At 41.6% G+C, this 20,545-nt stretch overlaps 1 protein-coding gene and 1 pseudogene across 1 annotated transcript; both read left to right on the forward strand.

Annotated features, from left to right (window-relative positions):
• Positions 1 to 752: 752 nt before the first annotated feature.
• On the forward strand, positions 753 to 5,855 carry LOC145628778 (ABC transporter F family member 5-like). Its single transcript, XM_081681176.1, has 9 exons — positions 753 to 1,817; positions 2,266 to 2,607; positions 3,337 to 3,480; positions 3,632 to 3,811; positions 3,937 to 4,092; positions 4,211 to 4,312; positions 4,399 to 4,527; positions 5,270 to 5,374; positions 5,451 to 5,855. The coding sequence occupies exons 1-9, from the start codon at positions 918 to 920 to the stop codon at positions 5,550 to 5,552; spliced, it is 2,160 nt and encodes a 719-aa protein (XP_081537302.1). The 5' UTR covers positions 753 to 917; the 3' UTR covers positions 5,553 to 5,855.
• Positions 5,856 to 6,499: 644 nt separating this feature from the next.
• On the forward strand, positions 6,500 to 8,601 carry LOC145626528 (uncharacterized; annotated as a pseudogene).
• Positions 8,602 to 20,545: the final 11,944 nt, after the last annotated feature.

A 20,545-nucleotide genomic window follows, 5' to 3' on the forward strand; every position in this document is an offset into this window, starting at 1 on the left:
ATCGTTTGCTGCCCTATTTTCAGTAGGTAGTAGTGAGCACAATAATCTGGGCGATCTGACTATAATTGTAAAAATTGTGGTCTTTCCAACATTTTTTAATTTTACATGTAAATAAGTTATAAATACTTTAACTCATTTAGTAACAAGGTGAAAAATACTAGGGGATGTGAAAAATATGAATGTTGTGGCCCCTTTTTCCAAAGTCTAATGACTTTAGCATAACTTGATTTTCATTATCCATGGCCCAAAAAGGGTACACTATCAATGATCCATTTATCAGTGTTGTTTCTTGGTGTGTATTTTTATTTTTATTTTTTAAATTTTTTTTAAGAAGTTTCTTGGTGTGTACTTATGTATATGAAGTATTTTTAACTTTATTAAGTGATTAGAGCTTCAGTTTTCAAAAAAAAAAATAAAATAAAATAAGTAATTAGAGCTTCCTTTCCGATTTCAGGGATTTTGAGATCGATTTCCATCATTCGCCTGTATGGCTCTCTAAAAAAAAAAAACATTCTTATTCTTCTTATGCAAAATAGGCTATATTTTAGAAAGACAATTTTTTCTTTTTAATAATAATTAAGAAATCTCCTACAATAGATCGTTTGGCAACACGTGGCAACAAAGCAAAGTTGCGGCTCTAATTCGATTTGGGGCATTCGTGGAGCATTTTGTGTGCCACAAAACAGAGAGTACCCAAATGCTGCCAATATACGTTATCTCTAATTTCCTCATAGCTTGATAATTTGATTTTAGGAAAAAAAAAAAAAAAAAAAACTTTGCTAAAATTTGCTTGTTCACTCAATATCTTCTTCTTTGGATGGGCTAAACTATCCTCTGTAATTCCATTGAGAAAGAGAGAGAATTTCGAAAACCCAGAATTTTATCTCAAAAACTCATCTTTTTCTCTCTCCTCTGCAATGGATTTCACCACTAATCTTCACCACCGTTCATCTTTTCTTACTGGTTCATCTTCAACCTTATTAGATGCTCGCAAATCCTCCATTTTACAGCTTCCTTCACCATTTTCCACCATTAAAGCTTCAAACTTTAGCAACAATTCTCTGAAAACTTCAAAGCCCAGTTTACAATCAAACCCTAGGGTTAAGCTCTCTCAAATTTCGTCAAAATTATCTGCCCTAGCTGTTGAATCATCGGACACAAATACCCAGAACAGGGATGAAATTGAAGCTCTATTTAGTAAAGAGTCTACTGATGAATTTGTTAGAAAAAGGGGAAATAATAGACAATCAAATTCTGGGGCTTCAAGTGTTTCATCTGGGGTTAGGTTAGAGAACATTAGTAAGAGTTATAAGGGTGTTACAGTGCTGAAAAATGTGAGTTGGGAAGTGAAGAAAGGGGAGAAAGTAGGGTTAGTTGGGGTAAATGGGGCAGGAAAAACTACCCAATTGAGGATTATTGCTGGGTTGGAAGAACCTGATGGTGGGAATGTGATTAAGGCCAAGAATAATATGAAAATTTCATTTTTGAGTCAAGAATTTGAGGTTTCAATGAGTAAGACAGTGAAGGAGGAGTTTATGAGCGCGTTTAAGGAGGAAATGGAGGTTGCAGAGAAGATTGAGAAGGTGCAAAAGGCAATTGAGGGGTCTGTTGATGATTTGGAATTGATGGGAAGGTTGCTGGATGAGCTTGATTTATTGCAGAATAGGGCACAGGCTGTAGACTTGGATCAGGTGAATTCTAAGATCAATAAGTTGATGCCTGACCTTGGGTTTTCGCCCGAGGATTCGGATAGGTTAGTGGCTTCTTTTAGTGGTGGATGGCAGATGAGAATGTCACTTGGGAAGATTTTGCTTCAGGTTGGTTGAATTCTGTGTGTAAATTCAAATGCTGTTGAGATTATGTTGACCAATTGCAATCTTATTGTTGTTGGATGCGTAGTTTATAAACACTTCAAGTTTCTGTTTATTTTAATATAATGTTTCTTTGCTTTAAGATGGATACATTTGTTAAACAAGCTCATGAAATGAAATTAGAAAGAAGTTTCTTCTGTTGTTGGTGGGAATAAGTATGTGATATGCATAGGTTCTGGAATTCATGCATGAAAATTATAGAGACCTGCCCAAATTATGCTTATGCTTGAAGCATCTCATTGGGGGAAATCTTTTGTGTACTATACTTTGCTAGCATTTGGTAGTTACCTTGATATGACTATATCATTATAACAAAAAGGAAAAAAAAAAACCATTTCTTCTTATTCATGAAGTAAAGGTGATTTCTTATAGCTTTATGCCTGAATCATTGCAGGATCCAGACTTGTTGCTATTGGATGAGCCTACTAATCACCTTGATCTTGACACCATTGAGTGGTTTGAGAGATATCTTAACCAGTTGGACGTGCCGATGATTATCATCTCTCATGATAGAGCTTTCCTTGACCAGCTTTGTACCAAAATTGTGGAAACAGAAATGGGTGTTTCTAGGACATTTATAGGAAACTATTCTGACTATGTTATTTCAAAGGCAGCTTGGATTGAAGCTCAGTTTGCTGCATGGGAGAAGCAGCAGAAGGAAATTGAGCAAACAAGGGACATAATTAACCGAGTTGGTGCTGGCGTTAGTGCTGGCAGAGGATCTACTGCAGAGAAGGTACAAATGTACTTGTATAACACTTTGTAATGCTTTCTAAGTTTTTGCGAATTAGGGATTTTTGATGTTCAATTGATTAAAAGCAGAGAAATTAAGAACTATGTAACCATAATTTACTGGTAGTGTGATTCTATGTTGGCAATTGGATCATACATCATCAGTTTTGGTGGTAATAATGGATCATTCTGCAGTTTTGAGGCTTTGAATCTCTGATTCTTGCAATCTTATATCTAGTGAAGTGGAAGCAAAGTTTTTCTTCATCTCACCACTTGACTGTATTCATGAAGATTGCTGACATTGCTGATATTTGAAAAATGCTTGTTCGATTTTGAATTTAAAAATTTAAACCTCATGGTGAACATGGTGGAATCCTTAAAGCCATTTCCATCTTGTTGAGTATCTTGGTCTGTGTAAATGCATATTATGATGCTGCTGCACAAGTTTTATTTCTTTATGTTCTTACTGGCTCGGTGTCTGAAGGTTGAATCTGATTCTGCAACTGTTGAGTGTATACTTTTCCATTTTTATGGAATAATATAAATTGAAAGTTGGTCTCTTTTTCGCTTAATAAAAAAAGACAATCCAAAGCTTTCTTAAGTCCTTGTGGCATTTGTTTCTACGTTGTTACAATTACAAGTCAAATGCTGTATGCTTAGTTTCCTACAAATACTCTTCATGTATTCCAAAATGCTTGATTCATGACGTATCTGCTATATTCTATTGTAACAGAAATTAGAAAAGCTGCAAGATGAGGATCAAGTTGAGAAGCCTTTCATAAGGAAGCAAATGAAGATCGTATTTCCTGAACCAGAGCGAAGGAGCGGGAAGTTGGTCTTGACAATAAATAACCTGCAATTTGGCTATGGCGATAATGTGAGAAAACTCCCTACCCTCTTATGCGTTCTTTGTAGCTCAAAAAGGGGTTATTTTTTTTTTAACTGGGTTGGAACTTGGAAAGGATAAGGAAAAAGATATATTTACCTCACGATTGAATTATCAGATTCCTAATACATGCACATTTCAGGTATTATTTCGCAACGCAAATCTTACAATTCAGCGAGGGGAAAAAATTGCTATTATTGGTCCCAATGGCTGTGGGAAAAGCACTTTGTTAAAATTAATTATGGGTTTGGAGAAACCTACTGCTGGTGAAGTTATATTAGGGGAGCACAATGTTATCCCAAATTATTTTGAGCAGAATCAGGTATTTTACCACTGACAGGACCTAGTTTAAGAATTTGTGCATTTAGGTTTTAGTCCTTTTAGCACTATGAAAGATATGTTTCATGATGTGTTAATTAAGCTGAGATTGGCTTAACTTGTTGCAAGGCTGAAGCGCTGGATTTGAATAAAACAGTGCCGCAGACAGTGGATGAAGTTGCAGAGGATAAGGAACTCGATGAAATAAAAGGTCTTTTAGGGCGGCTTAATTTTAAGTCTGATATGCTTGATAGGAAGGTCTCCCTTCTGAGTGGTGGAGAGAAGGTACTATTGTCAAAATAATATAATAATAAATGTTTTGTCTTCAGCTTTGCCTGAGTGTTTTACTCAATCTCTTTCAATGTCATTGGAAGACTTACCAAATCATTTTCTGCTTCTTCAGGCTCGCTTGGCGTTCTGTAAATTCATGGTGAAAAAGTCAACTTTACTGGTTCTCGATGAACCTACCAATCATTTAGATATACCTACGAAAGAGATGCTTGAGGTTAGCGATCTATTTCATGTTTAAAACTCTTATAATAGTAGTCGTTGTATAAGCAGTTATAAATTCTTAGTTTTATTGCTTTTTAGGAAGCTATACAAGAATATGAAGGCACTGTCATTACAGTTTCCCATGATCGATATTTTGTTCGTCAAATAGTTAACAGAGTGATTGAGGTGAAGGATGGATATCTACAAGATTATGTTGGGGACTACAATGTAAGTCTTGCTTCACCTTATATGATTCTGGTTCTTTTAAATTTGGCTTCAATTTTGGTTTATTCCTGGGCTCATTTTAGTCTAGTCAGAGCTATAGGATCTGTTTGACTGGTGAATTATCTTTGGAATTTGCTTTCCTTTTCTAAGATTATATACTGGATACTCGTACTTTTACCCATATAACTAAATTCTTAAAGACAGAAGAAACGGTATTCCAATTGGTCTCTTCGAAATGTCTTATTGAGTTTTTTCTACCGCTAAAATACAAATGCACTTTGTTATAGTTATACAAACTGGTCACTTTGACATGTGGGCTCTGGTAGGGTTTGATACACCTGATCTTTTGGTTGGTGCCAATTTCTGCTGTGCTAAATGTATAAATTTGCTGGCAATGTATTGTTTAATCTTGTTGTGTATACATTTTGCATGAAAATATTGGCAATTTTCTCTGAACTCATAATGTCTCATAACCTCTCTATGGACTCTCTCACAATAATGCGTGTTAAGCTAGTATTGTTGTCTGGTGTACATTTATAGCTACATACATATGAAAATAGAAAAATTAAGAACGGCTGGCTAACCAAAATTTTTATCTCACAATAATACGAAGGAATGAGAAGGGGAAAACTGTGAAAGTGAGGGCATTGGAGCCTTTTACATGGTGTTTTAAATATCGATGTTGTAAACTAACTATTTCAGAGATTTGTAAGGCTTTAAAGAATATATTTGATGGCATATGCAGTATTATTTAGAGAAGAATCTCGATGCAAGACAAAGAGAATTGGATCGTGAGGCAGAGCTTGAAGAGAAGAATTCCAAAGTAAAAGCAAAATCAAAGATGTCCAAGGTAGTTTTAAGCTGGTGATTAACATAGTATGTCTTAAATTATTTTCCTTTACCAGAGACTAACATACGTTTAACAGGCTGAGAAGGAGGCTCGGAAGAAACAGAAAATGTTGGCTTTTCAGCAGGCAAAAGCCAAAGCAAAATCTAAGGGGTTAAAGAACGCGAAGAGATGGAATTGAGATGGTATCATCAGTATTTTTAATGAAGATACCCTCATTGTGATCACTCTCTCTTTGTTAAGGGATTTAAAAAGGCTGTCAATCTTGATCGTGTACATAGCTTCAAGTTGATGGTATATATGGTCCTAGGGGTCTTTGTTTTGTGATTCGAAAAGAAATAACTCGTTAAGCCTGTAATGGGAATATATATAGCGAAGCTTAATTTCAGTTCTCTGCATACTTAGCTTAGAACTTGATCAAACAATCTATAAATTTTGTAAATAGCAATTTGATAGCTCCTTAATTATGTGTTCTTTTTGGATCCCTCCTTACACCCAAACTATGGGTGTTGTCTTATAATTTAATACTGTTGTTTATGTTGCTGAAATGCTTTGATTTGAAGAGCCTATTCAAATCAGATGAAAGTAATAAACTAATGAGCTTCTTTAACAGTTTGATACATTGTTATTTTCATTTTTACTTTTTTTTGGGGGGGCATTTAAACAATTTATAGAATTTGCTTCTATCTCATTTATTTATGCTTTGGATGAAAAGCTTGTCTCATTTTTTTGCTGGTTATTTGAAACTTTTAAGGTTGGTTTTGGGAAGAAAGGCAAGATTTCGACATGCAATTTTTTGAGCACTTTGGTCCCATATCATCTAAGACAACTAAATAAACACACTCATAACATTATAAAACCTTAATAAGTAGAGTAATGATTTGGATATATATACTAATAAAGATAAACAATCCAATAATTGGGGATGTCACCCGTCATGAGTGATGGAGCGGATGTGGATTTTACGTTGTACCCGCCCTATTCCTGTCCCGCCCCACTTTGTACCCGCCTCATTCCCGTCCCGCCTCACTTTGTACCCGCCTCGTTCCCATCCCCATCCCCATCTCACACCCACATCTATATATTTGTAAAAATAAGTGTGTTACATTAACAATAGTTTTTCACGCATTCCTTGCCTTATTTTTGTTTTTTCAAGGGAAGAGAAGCATCTTTTCGGTGGGTAGTACTTTTGAGGTTTGAGCATAATTGTGTTCCAGTACTCTTGACCTTCATAAGGACCAAGGAAGCTTTTCTTCTTCATAATTGTTTCCAGAATTACATGAACATGCTCAGCTCTATATCTGCTAATGTTGGAGAAGCTTTTATGAAGCTTCTTCCTCTTCATTTTCATGGCAGATCCTCAAGTAAGCTTCTCCATTTCTCTACTACTTTTCCCTTTTTCGATTTCAGTTTTCCCCTCTTCAACTCTCCCTCATTTCACCTTTCTGTTCTGTTTCCTTCCCGAAATTACACCAATTACGTTACTCATGATTTTGATTCTGATTTTGATGACCCCAAATTGTTTCTGAAATTTGTTAGACAACAATCCAAATTAGGGTTTACTAATGTTGAAACCCCCCTTTCCCATTTCCACCATATGATATCGATGCGACCTCTTCCATCTATCATTGATTTCTGTATGTTATTGAGTGCCATGTCTAAGATTAAACCCAACCCCCCTTTCTCCACTGTCATTTCTCTTTAATACCCTCATTAACGGCTTCGTTCATACTCATCAGTTGGACAAAGCTGTTCCTTTATTGGATAAAATTCTCAAGCTTGGCTACCAACCCACATTAATCACCTATGGTTCTATCTTCAAAGGTCTATGTAGGTCCGGTGATAATGCCGGTGCTCTCAAACTCCTCAGAAATATGGAGTCTTATGGCCATTTTATGCCCGGTGTTGTCATATACAACACCATCATTCATAGTCTCTGTAAACACCAGTTATTACCTCAGGCTCTCCGCCTTTTCAAGGAGATGAAAGTCAAGGGAATTTCCCCTGATGTTGTCACCTTTAATACCTTAATTCGAGGTATGTGCACTTTGGGGCAACAGAAAGAGGCCCAAGAAATGCTGACTGAGATGTTGGGGAACAACATAACTCCTGACATTGAGACCTACAACACGTTGATTGATATGTATTGTAAAGATGGCAAGGTTGGTGAAGCACTAGACATATTTGAATACATGACTGAGATTGGATTGGTTCCCAATATCATCACTTACAGCGCTCTGTTAGATGGATATTGTTTACGGGGTGAGATGGATGAGGCAGAAAAGCTTATGGATTTAATAGTTGAAAATGGTTGCGAACCTGATTTAGTTACTTACAACAGCTTAATCAATGGATATTGCAAGTCTAAAAGGATTGAAAGAGCTCTTGGTCTCCTCCAGGAGTTGAATTTTAAAGGATTAACGCCTAATGTTATCACGTACAGCACTCTTATAGATGCTTTGTGCAAAGACAATCAAATCAAGCTTGCACACCAGTTTTTTGAGGATATGAAAGCTCATGGACTGAAACCAGATATAATAGCTTGGAATTCATTCCTTGATGGCATGTGTAAGAATGGACAAATTGACGAGGCAATTACAACAGTGAAGCAAATGGGGAATACTGGAGTGATCCCTGATATTATTACATACAGTATCCTAATGGATGGTTTCTGTGAAGCTAATCGGCTTAGAGAAGCAGAGGATATATTCTCTTTTCTCATAACTAAAGGGCTGCATAATGTGCGTGCTTACACCATAATGATAAAAGGGTTTTGTAAAGAAGGGTTGCTAGCTAAAGCCGATGAATTATTGAAGAATATGGAGGACAAAATTGCTCTCCAAATGATTGCACCTTCAATACAATTATTAGAGGGTTTCTTGATGGCAAGGATGTTAGGAGAGCTTTAGATCTAGTCAGCTTAATGAGAATCAAAGGGTTCGCTGCTGATAATCACACTATATCATCATTTGTGGGCTTACTCACTGATCTAAATATCGGTGATGCAGACAAGGATTTGCTGAAAATGTTTTTGGAGAACTGAGTGAGCTAGATTTTGGAGCAAAGGTGGAAGAAGCAATGACTAGCTGTGACCGACATGTGAAAACACACATTGTGAGTGTTAAGTCATATATTTAATGTGTTTTGATTGCTTTTAGGTCAAAACCTTGACGCCTGTAATTTGGAAAATATGAAACAAATATCGATTAACCTTTATATTTTGTATCCAATTGATGTGTGTTTAGCTAAATCTAAGCCATAGCACTGGTACTGGAACAGGACATTTTCGAATTCCTCTCTTTTGCACCATGTTATACCTAATCTTCTACTGGTCACTTTGAAATGTGCCCCTTTGTAATGGACTGACTTCCGGTCACCGGAAAGCAAGTAATAATTGTATTAATTAAATAGAAGGAAGGCTTGATTCTTGATTAATTGATAATAAAGGAAAGGTTACAGTTGATAACTTGAGGCTATCACTCTCTAAGTAGCTTGAGGCCACCACTCTCACTAAGTGTTTCACTCAATTTTCTGGATAATCCCCTCCCCTGCCAATACAACTATATTTAACTAAGATGTTACTAAGATGGTCAAGATGACCTTAAGGATACATGTGATACTTAAAGCTAAATTAAGAAAAACATTGAAAAAGCACAAAGAAATTAGTTGCCTTCCTTTCCTTCCTAGACCTTTAATTGCTTTTGTCATCTTGTTGTTTGGAGTTGACCATGCATGAAGTATCCCCTGTTGCTGCCCTTGGTTGATCTGGATTGACTTTCCTTCTCCGTGCATAAACCTTGATCGGATGCTGACCCACATTGAGACTCAGACTATTTGGATTCGTGACAATACCCCGCCCCACAAGACTCACCTTGTCCTCAAGGTGGAAGTCGGGAAATCGCTCATTCAGTGCCTCACCATCTTCCCAAGTAGCTTCGAACTCCGGTAGCCCTTTCCATTTGATGAGAACTTCATAACCATTACCCGCGTTGACTTCTCTGACCTCCTTGACAGCTTCGGGTTAGACCACCAATTCGAACTCGGCATTCAATTGCTCCGGTATGGCGGAATTAACCATGGCATCCCCCACCGCGCGTTTCAATTGAGAAATGTGAAACACGAGATGGATTTTGCACGAGGGTGGAAGATCCAATTTATAAGCCACCCGACCGATTCTCTGAACCACCGTGTAAGGCCCATAGTACCTCGCCGCTAGTTTCTGAAATGGCCGCCTTGCCAATGATTTCTGGCGATATGGCCGGAGCTTCAAGAAAACTGCATCCCCAACTTCAAATTCAGCGTCTATCCTCTTCTTATCCGCAATTTGCTTCATCAATTTCTGCGCCTGTAACAAATTCCCCTTTAACTCATCAAGCACGAAATCCCTCTCGCGCAGCCCTTCTTCCAAGCTGCCGACCGGCGTCTGACCCGCTCCCAACCGCCAGAGCTTGGGTGGGTCCTGGCCATAGACCACCTTAAAAGGGGTCATCTTGGTCAATGTGTGTGGCGATGTATTATAAGAGTACTCCGCCCAAGCCAGCCACCGAGCCCATTGCTTAGGCTGCCCTGCCACAAAACACCGTAGGTAAACTTCAAGGCCCTTGTTCATTATTTTAGTCTGTCCATCCGATTGTGGATGGTAGGCGGTGCTCCGTTGAAGTTGCGTTCCTTGTAGTCGAAAGATCTCTCTCCAGAATATACTCATAAACACACGGTCACGGTCTGAAACAATGGATGATGGGAACCCGTGGAGGCGCACCACCTCTTTGATGAAACAGTCCGCCACTTTCAACGCATTGAACGGGTGTTTAAGCCCTATAAAATGGCTATATTTGGACAATCGGTCCACCACTACTAACACCAAATCGATGCCCTTAGACAACGGTAACCCCTCCACGAAATCCATGGAAATATCTTCCCAAATTGCCGCCGGAATCGGAAGTGGTTGAAGGAGGCCAAGTGGGTGTTGTTGGGCCACCTTACTCCGTTGACACACTTCACATTGACGCACGTACTCCCCAATTTGTTTCCTCATTCCTTGCCAATACCAATCGGCGGCTAATCGGAGATACGTTTTAACTTCACCGTCATGACCACTAACAGGAGTGGCGTGATACTCTTCTAGCAACTTGGGAATAAATTGTGAACCTTTTGGCAACACAATCCGATTCTTATATAGCAGCCTGCTTCCCTCTAGTGAAAACCCACTTAGTTTTTCTCCACCTTCAAGGCCCTTTTTAATGCGGCCCAATCCATCATCAGCTTCCAATTCCTTCTCTAAGTTAGCCCACTCTACACAATTTGAAGACACTAGTGCTGCGAGTTGGGCCTGTGTAACAGATTGGCCCATTTCCCCTCCAATTCGAGATAGAGCATCGGCAACCCGGTTGGAGGCTCCGGGTTTGTATTGGACCTCGAAATCGAACCCGACCAATTTTCTTAGCCACTTTTGATACTCACCTCCGACTTCTCTTTGTTGCGTAATGTACCGGAGACTTTGTTGGTCGGATCGCACCACAAAGTGTCGGCCCATTAAATAGTGTTTCCAACGAACTATGGCTAGACAAATGGCCATAAGTTCCTTCTCGTAGATGGACTTGGCTTGAGCTCGGACTCCCAACATCTTACTATAATAGGCTATGGGTCGGCCCATTTGCATGAGGACCGCCCCTAACCCATAACCCGAGGCATCGGCCTCCACCACAAATTCTTTGGTGAAATCCGGCATAGCTAGCACCGGGGCGGTCACCATAGCCTCCTTAAGTCGCCGGAAAGCTTGCGTGGCTTCTTCGGTCCACCCATAACAATCTTTCTTGAGTTGGGCCGTAAGTGGGCTAGCTATCATGGCATATTGGGCTACAAATTTTCTATAGTAGCCCGTTAGCCCTAGGAAGCCTCTAAGCTCCCTCAAATTTCTTGGGCATGCCCAATTCAAGATGGCTTGGACCTTCTCATTATCCATGGCTACACCATGGCAAGAAATGGTATGGCCCAAGTAAGCCACTTGTTCTTGCCCAAAATCACATTTCTTGAGATTGGCATAAAGTTTGTTCACCGCCAACTTCTCAAACACCTCCTCCAAGTGTTGGGCATGTTCACCTTCATTCTTGCTATATACCAAAATGTCGTCAAAAAATACCAAGACAAATTTCCGTAAGAAGGGACGAAAAATGTCATTCATCAAAGATTGAAGTGTGGCCGGAGCGTTAGTGAGGCCAAATGGCATCACCAAAAACTCGTAGTGGCCCTCATGAGTGCGGAAAGCGGTTTTGGGCACATCTTCGGTTTTGACTCGAATTTGGTGATATCCCGATTTTAAATCGAGTTTTGAGAATATTCGAGCCCCATGAAGCTCATCAAGAAGCTCGTCAATTACCGGGATAGGATATTTATCCGGCACCTTTTCCTTGTTCAATGCTCTATAATCCACACAAAATCGCCAAGACCCGTCCTTTTTCTTAACAAGCAAAACCGGGCTAGAAAAAGGACTAGTAGAGGGCCTAATAATTCCGGCCTCGATCATCTCTCGAATAAGCTTCTCGATCTCATCTTTTTGGATTTGAGGGTAGCGGTAAGGTCGGACACTTATGGGGTTGCTACCCTCCTTTAGTGTTATAGCATGCTCATGTTCACGTTGAGGAGGAAGTCCCATAGGCATGTGGAATATTTTCTGAAATTTTGCAATGAGGCCTTCTAAGGATTCTGGTATGGGCCTAGTGGTTTGGGCCTCCACTCTTTCCACTTGGCTGACTTCCACAAGTAGCCCACACATTTCCTTATTCAAACTTCTCACCATTGCTTTCAAGGAGACTTGAGATTTCTCAAGGGTGGGGTCACCCACCAACACCACCGGAGCTCCGGCGACGGAAAATTGCATGACATGTGTCTTCCAATTTGTGACCACCGAGCCTAATTTTTCCAACCATTGTACTTCAAGAATCACTTCGGTGTTGCCCAAGGATAATGGTAAGAAATCCTCGGTAATGGCTACTCCTCCATCAAGCTTGATCACTATCCCCTTACATACTCCACGTCCCCTCACCGTGTCGCCATTTCCGAGAGCTACATCAAACTCACCCTTTTCGGTCACTTCTAGTTTCAACTCCGACACTAATGGGGCCGATATGAAATTATGAGTGGCCCCCGGATCGATCATGAACACCACTCATCGCCCCTTTACCTCACCGCCAAGTTTCATAGTCTTGGGATTTGAAATTCCCACAACCGAACACAAGGTTACTCCGATGGCGGTGTCATTTGCCTCCAACGCCTCTTCCTCTTCAATTACCTCACTATCATCCTTGTCTCCATCCCCGTCTCCCGCGATCATGAGTGTGAGCTCCTTCCGTTTACAACGATGTCCCACTCCCCATCTCTCGTCACAACGGAAACAAAGGCCCTTTGCTCGCCGTTCTTGTACTTCCGAGTCGGTTAACCGGCGAGTGGACCCCACTACCCTACTGTCGGAAACGGAGTTGGGTTGGTTTTGGTTGACAGAGCTTTGGGACGCCTCAGGAGCTTTGGGCTATGGTTTTGGGCCCAAATTACTTGGCAGCCCATACGTCCTTATGAGCCCAGACCCTCCACCACTCTTTTCCGTTGGGCCGTTGCTTGACCCACTCACAAATGACCCACTCCTCCACCCTCCAGACACCTTCTTCTCCAATTGGAACTTATTTCGTTCCTCAATCCTCCCTGCTACCTCCATAGCTCTCTCCAAGCTTGGTGGATTGAGCAATCGCAATTCTGCCTTGATATCCTTTCTCAACCCGTTAATGAATTGCCCCAACATAAGGCTTTCCGGAACATCTTCGAGGGGAGCCGCCATTTCTATGAACCGCCGCCGATACTCCATTACCGTCCCTCCTTCTTGCTGCACGGCTAGCCATTGCTCGTGTAGGGACCCGGAGTGGGATGGCCGAAATTCACTTAAAAGCTTTTGCTTGAGGTCCGGCCACCTATAGAAGGACCGGCGCTTTTGCTCCCACAAAAACCACTTCAACGCCGCTCCATCCATGGCCACCACCGACGCCTCCATTTCTCTTTCTCGGTCAATTGGTAGACCTCAAAATTCCTCTCCGCTCGAATTACCCAGCTGTCCGGTTCAGCTCCGTCGAAGGTGGGTATTTCCAGCTTCCGATGCTTCCATCGGTTTCCCCCGCCACCGTTGTCACCGCCCCCTCTCTAGCCACCGCCGCGCCATCCGCCCGGTTCAGGGGGGTGCCACTCTTCCTCTTCGTAGGGCCTTTCCTCGTTAGGAGTTCTCACGTGCTATGACTCCGGTCGCGGGCTATTCTCATCGATAATCGGAATAAACGGAGGTTTCGATGGTTGTCGCGGTTGTGCTTGTTTGATTTTCTCCATTTCTTGTTGGAGTCTGGCGAGATTCGCGCGGTCAATTGCCCCTTGAGCGTCGACATCTTGTCTGAATCGGTCTATGCGACCTTCCAGACGAATTGTGGCGGCTGTCACCACTTCCTCCGTCTTCTTTTGTTCCTCCTCCAGGGCGGTTTTGACGGTCGCTGCTATGTCCCCCGTCGCGGCATCACCTTCTCCTCTTGGCTGCAATTTCTCCTCTATGGAAGTCAATTGTGCCTTAAGGCTAGTGAGTATTTCCTCCACCGCGCTCAGCCGTTGCTCGGTGTTGGCTGCCATGATCGTGCCTGCTCTGATACCATGTTTGTAATGGACTGACTTCCGGTCACCGGAAAGCAAGTAATAATTGTATTAATTAAATAGAAGGAAGGCTTGATTCTTGATTAATTGATAATAAAGGAAAGGTTACAGTTGATAACTTAAGGCTATCACTCTCTAAGTAGCTTGAGGCCACCACTCTCACTAAGTGTTTCACTCAATTTTCTAGATAATCCCCTCCCCTGCCAATACAACTATATTTAACTAAGATGTTACTAAGATGGTCAAGATGACCTTAAGGATACATGTGATACTTAAAGCTAAATTAAGAAAAACATTGAAAAAGCACAAAGAAATTAGTTGCCTTCCTTTCCTTCCTAGACCTTTAATTGCTTTTGTCATCTTGTTGTTTGGAGTTGACCATGCATGAAGTATCCCCTGTTGCTGCCCTTGGTTGATCTGGATTGACTTTCCTTTTCCGTGCATAAACCTTGATCGGATGCTGACCCGCATTGAGACTCGGACTATTTGGATTCGTGACACCCTTGTTAGGGTATCAATATACCTTATCTTTAGGCTTAGTGCCACTTTCTGTCGTGTTAAATACTTAAATATATGATTTTTCTTGCTATTTGTTGTTTAATCTTGTTGCACCTGTGTGATGGCATTACGAGGATTGATGCAGTGGGGGTTGTTGTGGGTTTTGTTTAGCTGAATTTAGGCTATGGCATTTACAATGCAAAAATCGAGTGGGCTTATACAGCTCTTGTATTGGCATCACTCTTGGTTTGGTCTCCCCCTCATGCTGATATGCTTAAAGTTAACATTGATGCTCATGTGCAAAGTGATTGTAAGGTGAAGATTGGGGTGATCATTCATGATCATAATGGGAAACTTTTACTGGCTGCAGTGAAGAGAATTGATGCCCGATGGCCTCCTGATCTTGCAAAGGCTGCTGCTGCATGTTATGGGTTGGAGTTTTCCTAGAGATTTGGTTTTTCGAAGGTAATTCTTGAATGTGATGCCATGGCTGCTGCTCATGCAATTTGCAAATAGGTCTGTAGGGGCTGCTCTTATCTACCTTGTGTATGATGATGTGCTAAGAATTAGTGAAGAGTTTTATTTCATTTTCTTGTAATCATGTTAAATGAGTCGGAAGTGTGGTTGCCAGATGGGATACTAGTTTTAATTCGGAGCGTATTTGTATGAACAATTTTCTGGTTTTGCACAAAGCCTCCAAACTTTTAGTGGACATTAATTAGTGATGTATGCGTTCTTGTTTACCCTAAAAAAAAAAAAAAAAAAAAAGAAAAAAAAAACTTGTGTAATCATTTTGCATGAAAACATTGGCATTTTGCTCTAAACTCACAACTCTCATACTCTGGACTCTATGACTCTATCTATAATCTGTGTTACACTCAGTATTGTTGTCTGGTGTACATCTATAGGCCCTATGCAAGAGACTGTCCTATCCCCGAGGTCCGTTTTACTTATGCAAGGAGAAGGCCCAAGAATAGGCAAGCTGCTGATGCTTGAAGATGAGCTAGACAGAGTTAGTTATGCTTGAGGGCAGAAGAGTAATTTAGAAAATAGTTTGTTATTTTTTATTCCCCGTGTTAGCTGCAATAATTGATTTTGTTAGGCTTAATTCCGATTATAAGTATTGCTAATGGGAAAGGGGGAAGGTATCTAGAAAATATTGTTGAGTTTGTTTGGGAGAGATCCTTCCTCTCGAAAGAAGGCTATTGTGTTGTGATTTTTCTGATTGCAATACAAATATCTTGGCTGCTAATTTTCTTCTCTTTGCTTGCTTGAATTCTCTCTATTTTCTTTCTAAAACCTAGCAAATTTTGGTATCAGAGCATTGACGGTTCTTGCTGGAGAAGTCAATGCCTCGCCTGAATCATGGTCAGAGATTAGACTTGCTGGAACAGGAGATTTCTGGCTGCCTTTGCGCGTTGCTCGCGAAATCTCCACAGCCATGGCAGCTTTCAAATCGGATATCTTCGACCAGATAGTTGCTGGCAGGAGAAAATCCGGTCAAAGGTGCGCTCCACCTTATCCAATGGGCCGCAACCTGGGGAACCCATTAGCTATCAATGGGATAATCCGTTTTCTTCGCAGCCTCATTTGGATCATGGTGATGGTGGTTTTCAGGCGGGTTAGTCAATTGAAAGTTAAAGAAGCTTGACTTGCCAATTTTTGATGGTGTAAATCCCGATGGTTAGATTCTCAAAGCTGAGCAGTTTTTTCACTTCTACCATTTGACGGAGGAGGATCGGCTCGAGGCGGCGATCGTCGCTCTTGATGGCGATGCTCTACTTTGGTATCAGTGGGAAAACCGGAGGCACATCGTGTCAAGCTGGGATACTTTGAAGAAACTCCTCCTCAGCCTCTTCAGGTCCATCGCAACGGGGTCGCTTCGTGAGCAGTGGCTCGCTCATGAGCAAACCAGCTCGGTGGCTGAGTATTGTCGTCGGTTTATCGAGCTACTCGTCCCTATTGATGGAGTTCCCGAAGAAATTGCAAAGGGTCAATATATTAATGGTCTTAAGGAAGATATTCGGGTCGAGGTCCGGATCCAAAGGCCACGTTGGATCTGGCCATGGATTTTTCCATGCGGATCGAAGAAAATTAAAGCTAAGCCTAAAGCCCACAATCCGGCCTGAATCACTTGGAGAACCCAGTTTCTAAACACACGAATCAACCCCAACACATCCCTAACCACGAACCTAAATACATCCCTGACCACGAACCCAAACCACATCACCGCCATCCAACCCTTTACCAATCACAATTCTACCCCAAGTCCCACCGGAGAGCTGCACCGGTTGACGGAGAAGGAACTGCAGCAGAAACGGGAACAAGGCCTTTGTTTCCACTGCGATGGAAAATGGGATTTGAACCATCGTTGCCAGCACCGCGGTCTGAGTGTGCTGTTGACTGTGGATGACGAGGACGACGAGGACTCCGGTGAGTTTTCCATGGCCGAAACCTTCCTTGAACACTCCATTGAACCACCACCTCTCATAGAACCGCCGCTGTCCATAGAAACCCAAGTCTCCCTTGACCAGCCCGAAAACCATGCGGGTTGGCCGAAACAGTTAATGGCTGCTCTGTGGTGGTGATGGTAGATCCAGGGGCAACGCATAATTTACTCCGTGGTGGTGATGGTTGATCCAGGGGCAACGTATAATTTCATCTCCTCCACTGCAGCGCAGCATTTGCAGATTAATCCGATCCACCCTAAGAGTTTTGGGGTAACCTTGGCACGGGAGAAACTGGTTCAGGGGGAAGGGGAGTGTAGAGGGGTCGTGCTGGATCTTCAAGGGGTGACGATCGTCGAAGATTTTCTCAAATTACCTCTGGGTAATTCAGACATTATTCTGGAATTGGGGAAGACCACCACTAATTGGGAAACTCAGACTCTTAAATTTCAATTGGGTGGTGAAACCATGACCTTATGGGGGGATCCTTAACTCGGGAGAACGGGAATTTCGTTAAAAGCCATGCTAAAAAATCTGCAAAAAGAGGGACAAGGTATTTGCTTGAGTTTAATCGAATGGAACTAGTGGAGGATGAAGTTGACCCACTGGTTCCAGCATCCTTCCAGCCCTTGGTGCAGGAGTTCCATCAAGTGTTAAACATGCCACAAGGATTGACTCCGCAACGGCAAATTGAACATGCCATTGCATGGAAAAAAAACTCGGCCGTTCCGTTGTATAACGACCGCTTTGTAACGGGTTTCAGAGTTGCCGATCCGAAAAAGGCCGTTATATAACGCCGAATTGAAATTCACACCCAAATCGCCGAGTTGGCCGTTACATAACGGTAGAACGCCGTTTTGTAACCGTTACATTCGCGAGTAATCGTTTAGGGCATACTGAGATGCTCGGAATAGCCTTCATCTTTGTGAACCAGTGCGCCATGGCTATGGAGAAGTTAGAATTTTTTTTTGACGGGAGGTTGAAGAAGAAAGGAAGTACAAAAAGAAAATAAAAGTAAAAAAAGTCACATGATGCTTTACAGCTGTCTCCCTTTTCCCTCTTTTACTGGTACTTTTTTTAAATCCTTTTTATTGTAACATTTGTGTCCCATCACTTTTTTGTCCCTTTTACTTATCCTTTGTGGTAAGTTACTGACTTACTTATTAAGTAGTCATCTTTACCCTTTTTCTTTTTTTTAAAAAAAAACCCAAATCAGTAAGAAATCAAAACCAAATTAATAAGTGCTTCAAAAAAAAATTAATAAGTGTAATTGTCATAGCTTTAGCATAATATGGTATAAATAATTAGGCAACAAGTAAACAAGCTAAAATTCTACTTATGTGTTTTTTTTTTTAAATTTCACGCCGCGAAATCCGCGATCCGTTCTATTTAACCGTTACAAGCCGTTTCCGCGACAACGCGACCGTTACCGCAAACGCGACCGCGACCGAGTTTTTTTTCCATGTGCCATTGTCCTTTGTAGTGGGGCTAACCCAATTAGCGTTAGACCCTACAGGTACCCACAGTCACACACAGAAGGATGAAATTGAAAATTTGGTGATGGATATGTTGAGTGTGGTATCATTCGGTCTTCAACAAGTGCTTATTCGAAATTTGTACTTTTGGTGAAGAAAAAGGATGGTTCATGGAGGTTCTGTGTTGATTACAGAGCTTTGAACAAGGAAAAGATTCTAGACAAATTTCCAATTCCCATAATCGATGAATTATTGGATGAATTGGGCGGGTCGGCCATCTTTACGAAACTCGATTTGAAATCTGGATATCACCAGATCCGAGTAAAGGCCGAGGATGTGCACAAGACTGCCTTCCGGACAAACGAAGGCCGCTACGAATTTTTGGTTATGCCCTTTAGGCTAACCAACACGCGAGCAACATTCCAGTCACTAACGAACGAAGTTTTCAGACCATTCCTTCACAAATTTGTCCTCGTTTTCTTTGGTGACATCCTCGTGTACAATCCCTATTAAGAGTCCCACTTAGTCCACCTCAGACAAGTGCTGGAAACTCTAGCCACACATCAATTGTATGCTAATCACAAGAAGTGTGAGATAGGCAAAACACGAGTGGCTTATCTTGGACATGTGATTTCTACAGCTGGGGTTGAGGTGGATGCCACAAAGATCCTAGCCATGGTGGATTGGCCTCCCCCTTCGAATTTGAGAGAGTTAAGGGGTTTTCTTGGCCTCACGGGCTATTATCAAAAGTTTATCCAAGGATATGTACTCATAGCTCGGCCTCTCACTGACTAACTTTTCAAAGATAGCTTCGGTTGGACAGAAGAAGCTACTATAGCTTTCAACACTCTCAAAGAAGCTATGGTTAACGCACCTATCCTCGCTGCCCTTGACTTTTCTCCTCCTTTTGTGTTGGAGACTGATTCCTTAGGTCACGGTTTGGGCGCGGTGCTCCATCCGGTTGCTTATTTCGGCAAGATTTTGGGAGTGAGAATCCGGAACAAACCCATATATGAGAAGGAGTTGATGGCAATTGTCCTTGCCATTGAGAAGGGGAGGCACTATTTTCTAGGCCGCCACTTTGTGGTGTGGACTCACCAGAGGATTCTCAAATTTCTTTTCGAACAACAGGAAGTTGGACAAGCTTACTAAAAATGGGTGAGCAAAATTTTTGGTTATTCGTTTGATATTCACTATAAGCCTGGACCTACGAATAAAGTGGCAGATGCTTTATCTCGTCAGTTTTCACCAGAGATGGAATGTTTGAACATGGTGACTTCGTGTGGCCTATGGTGGGATTATGTGCAGTCCTTGATGAAGAAGGACGTTGTCCTTCAGAGATTAATCTCTCAAATTCAGGCAAGAGAATCGGTTCCCAAATGGTTTTCTTTGGACAATGGAGTGTTGAAATATAAAGGGAGAATAATAATCCCCAAGAAATGTGAACTAACCAGCAAATTACTCAAGGAGTACCACGACTCAGTGATGGGTGGGCATGCGGGAGACTTGAAAACGTATCAAAGACTTGCTGGAGAATGGTTTTGGTTTGGTATGAGGAAGGATGTATCGGTTTATATGCAACATTGTCCTGTTTGTCAGCAGAATAAAACTTCCAAGGCTTACACCCTTGGGTCTCCTTCAGCTTTAGCCTATTCCGGAGAGGGTAGGGGAGGATATATCCATGGATTTCATTGAAGGTCTTCCCAAGTCCTTGGGGTGGGATACCATACTAGTCGTGGTGGACTGATTGACCAAGTATGGACACTTTATCCCACTTAAGCACCTCTATACAGCTCAAAGTGTGGCCCAAAACTTTGTCAACGAGGTGGTCAAACTTCATGGCATTCCTATCTCTATTGTTTCGGATAGGGACAAAGTTTTCTTGAGCATTTTTTGGAAAGAGTTGTTTCGTATCCAAGGAACTCAACTCTTGCGCAGCACGACCTATCACCCACAGACAGATGGGCAGACCGAAGTGTTCAATAAAGGGGTTGAAGCTTACTTGAGGTGCTTTGTGAATGGCAAACCGCATAGTTGGGCTAAGTGGCTTCCGTGGGCAGAATATTGGTACAGGGAGT

The sequence above is a fragment of the Chenopodium album genome, chromosome 4, assembly GCF_948465745.1.
Source record: "Chenopodium album chromosome 4, dcCheAlbu1.1, whole genome shotgun sequence".
NCBI classification, from domain to species: Eukaryota; Viridiplantae; Streptophyta; class Magnoliopsida; order Caryophyllales; family Amaranthaceae; genus Chenopodium; species Chenopodium album.

Excerpts from the sequence above, each read along its gene's own strand:
- LOC145628778 (XM_081681176.1), top strand. The coding sequence starts at position 918 with ATGGATTTCACCACTAATCTTCACCACCGTTCATCTTTTCTTACTGGT. Across the intron at positions 1,818-2,265 it reads TTGGGAAGATTTTGCTTCAG|GATCCAGACTTGTTGCTATT; the intron begins GTTGGTTGAATT and ends GAATCATTGCAG. Across the intron at positions 5,375-5,450 it reads CAAAATCAAAGATGTCCAAG|GCTGAGAAGGAGGCTCGGAA; the intron begins GTAGTTTTAAGC and ends TACGTTTAACAG.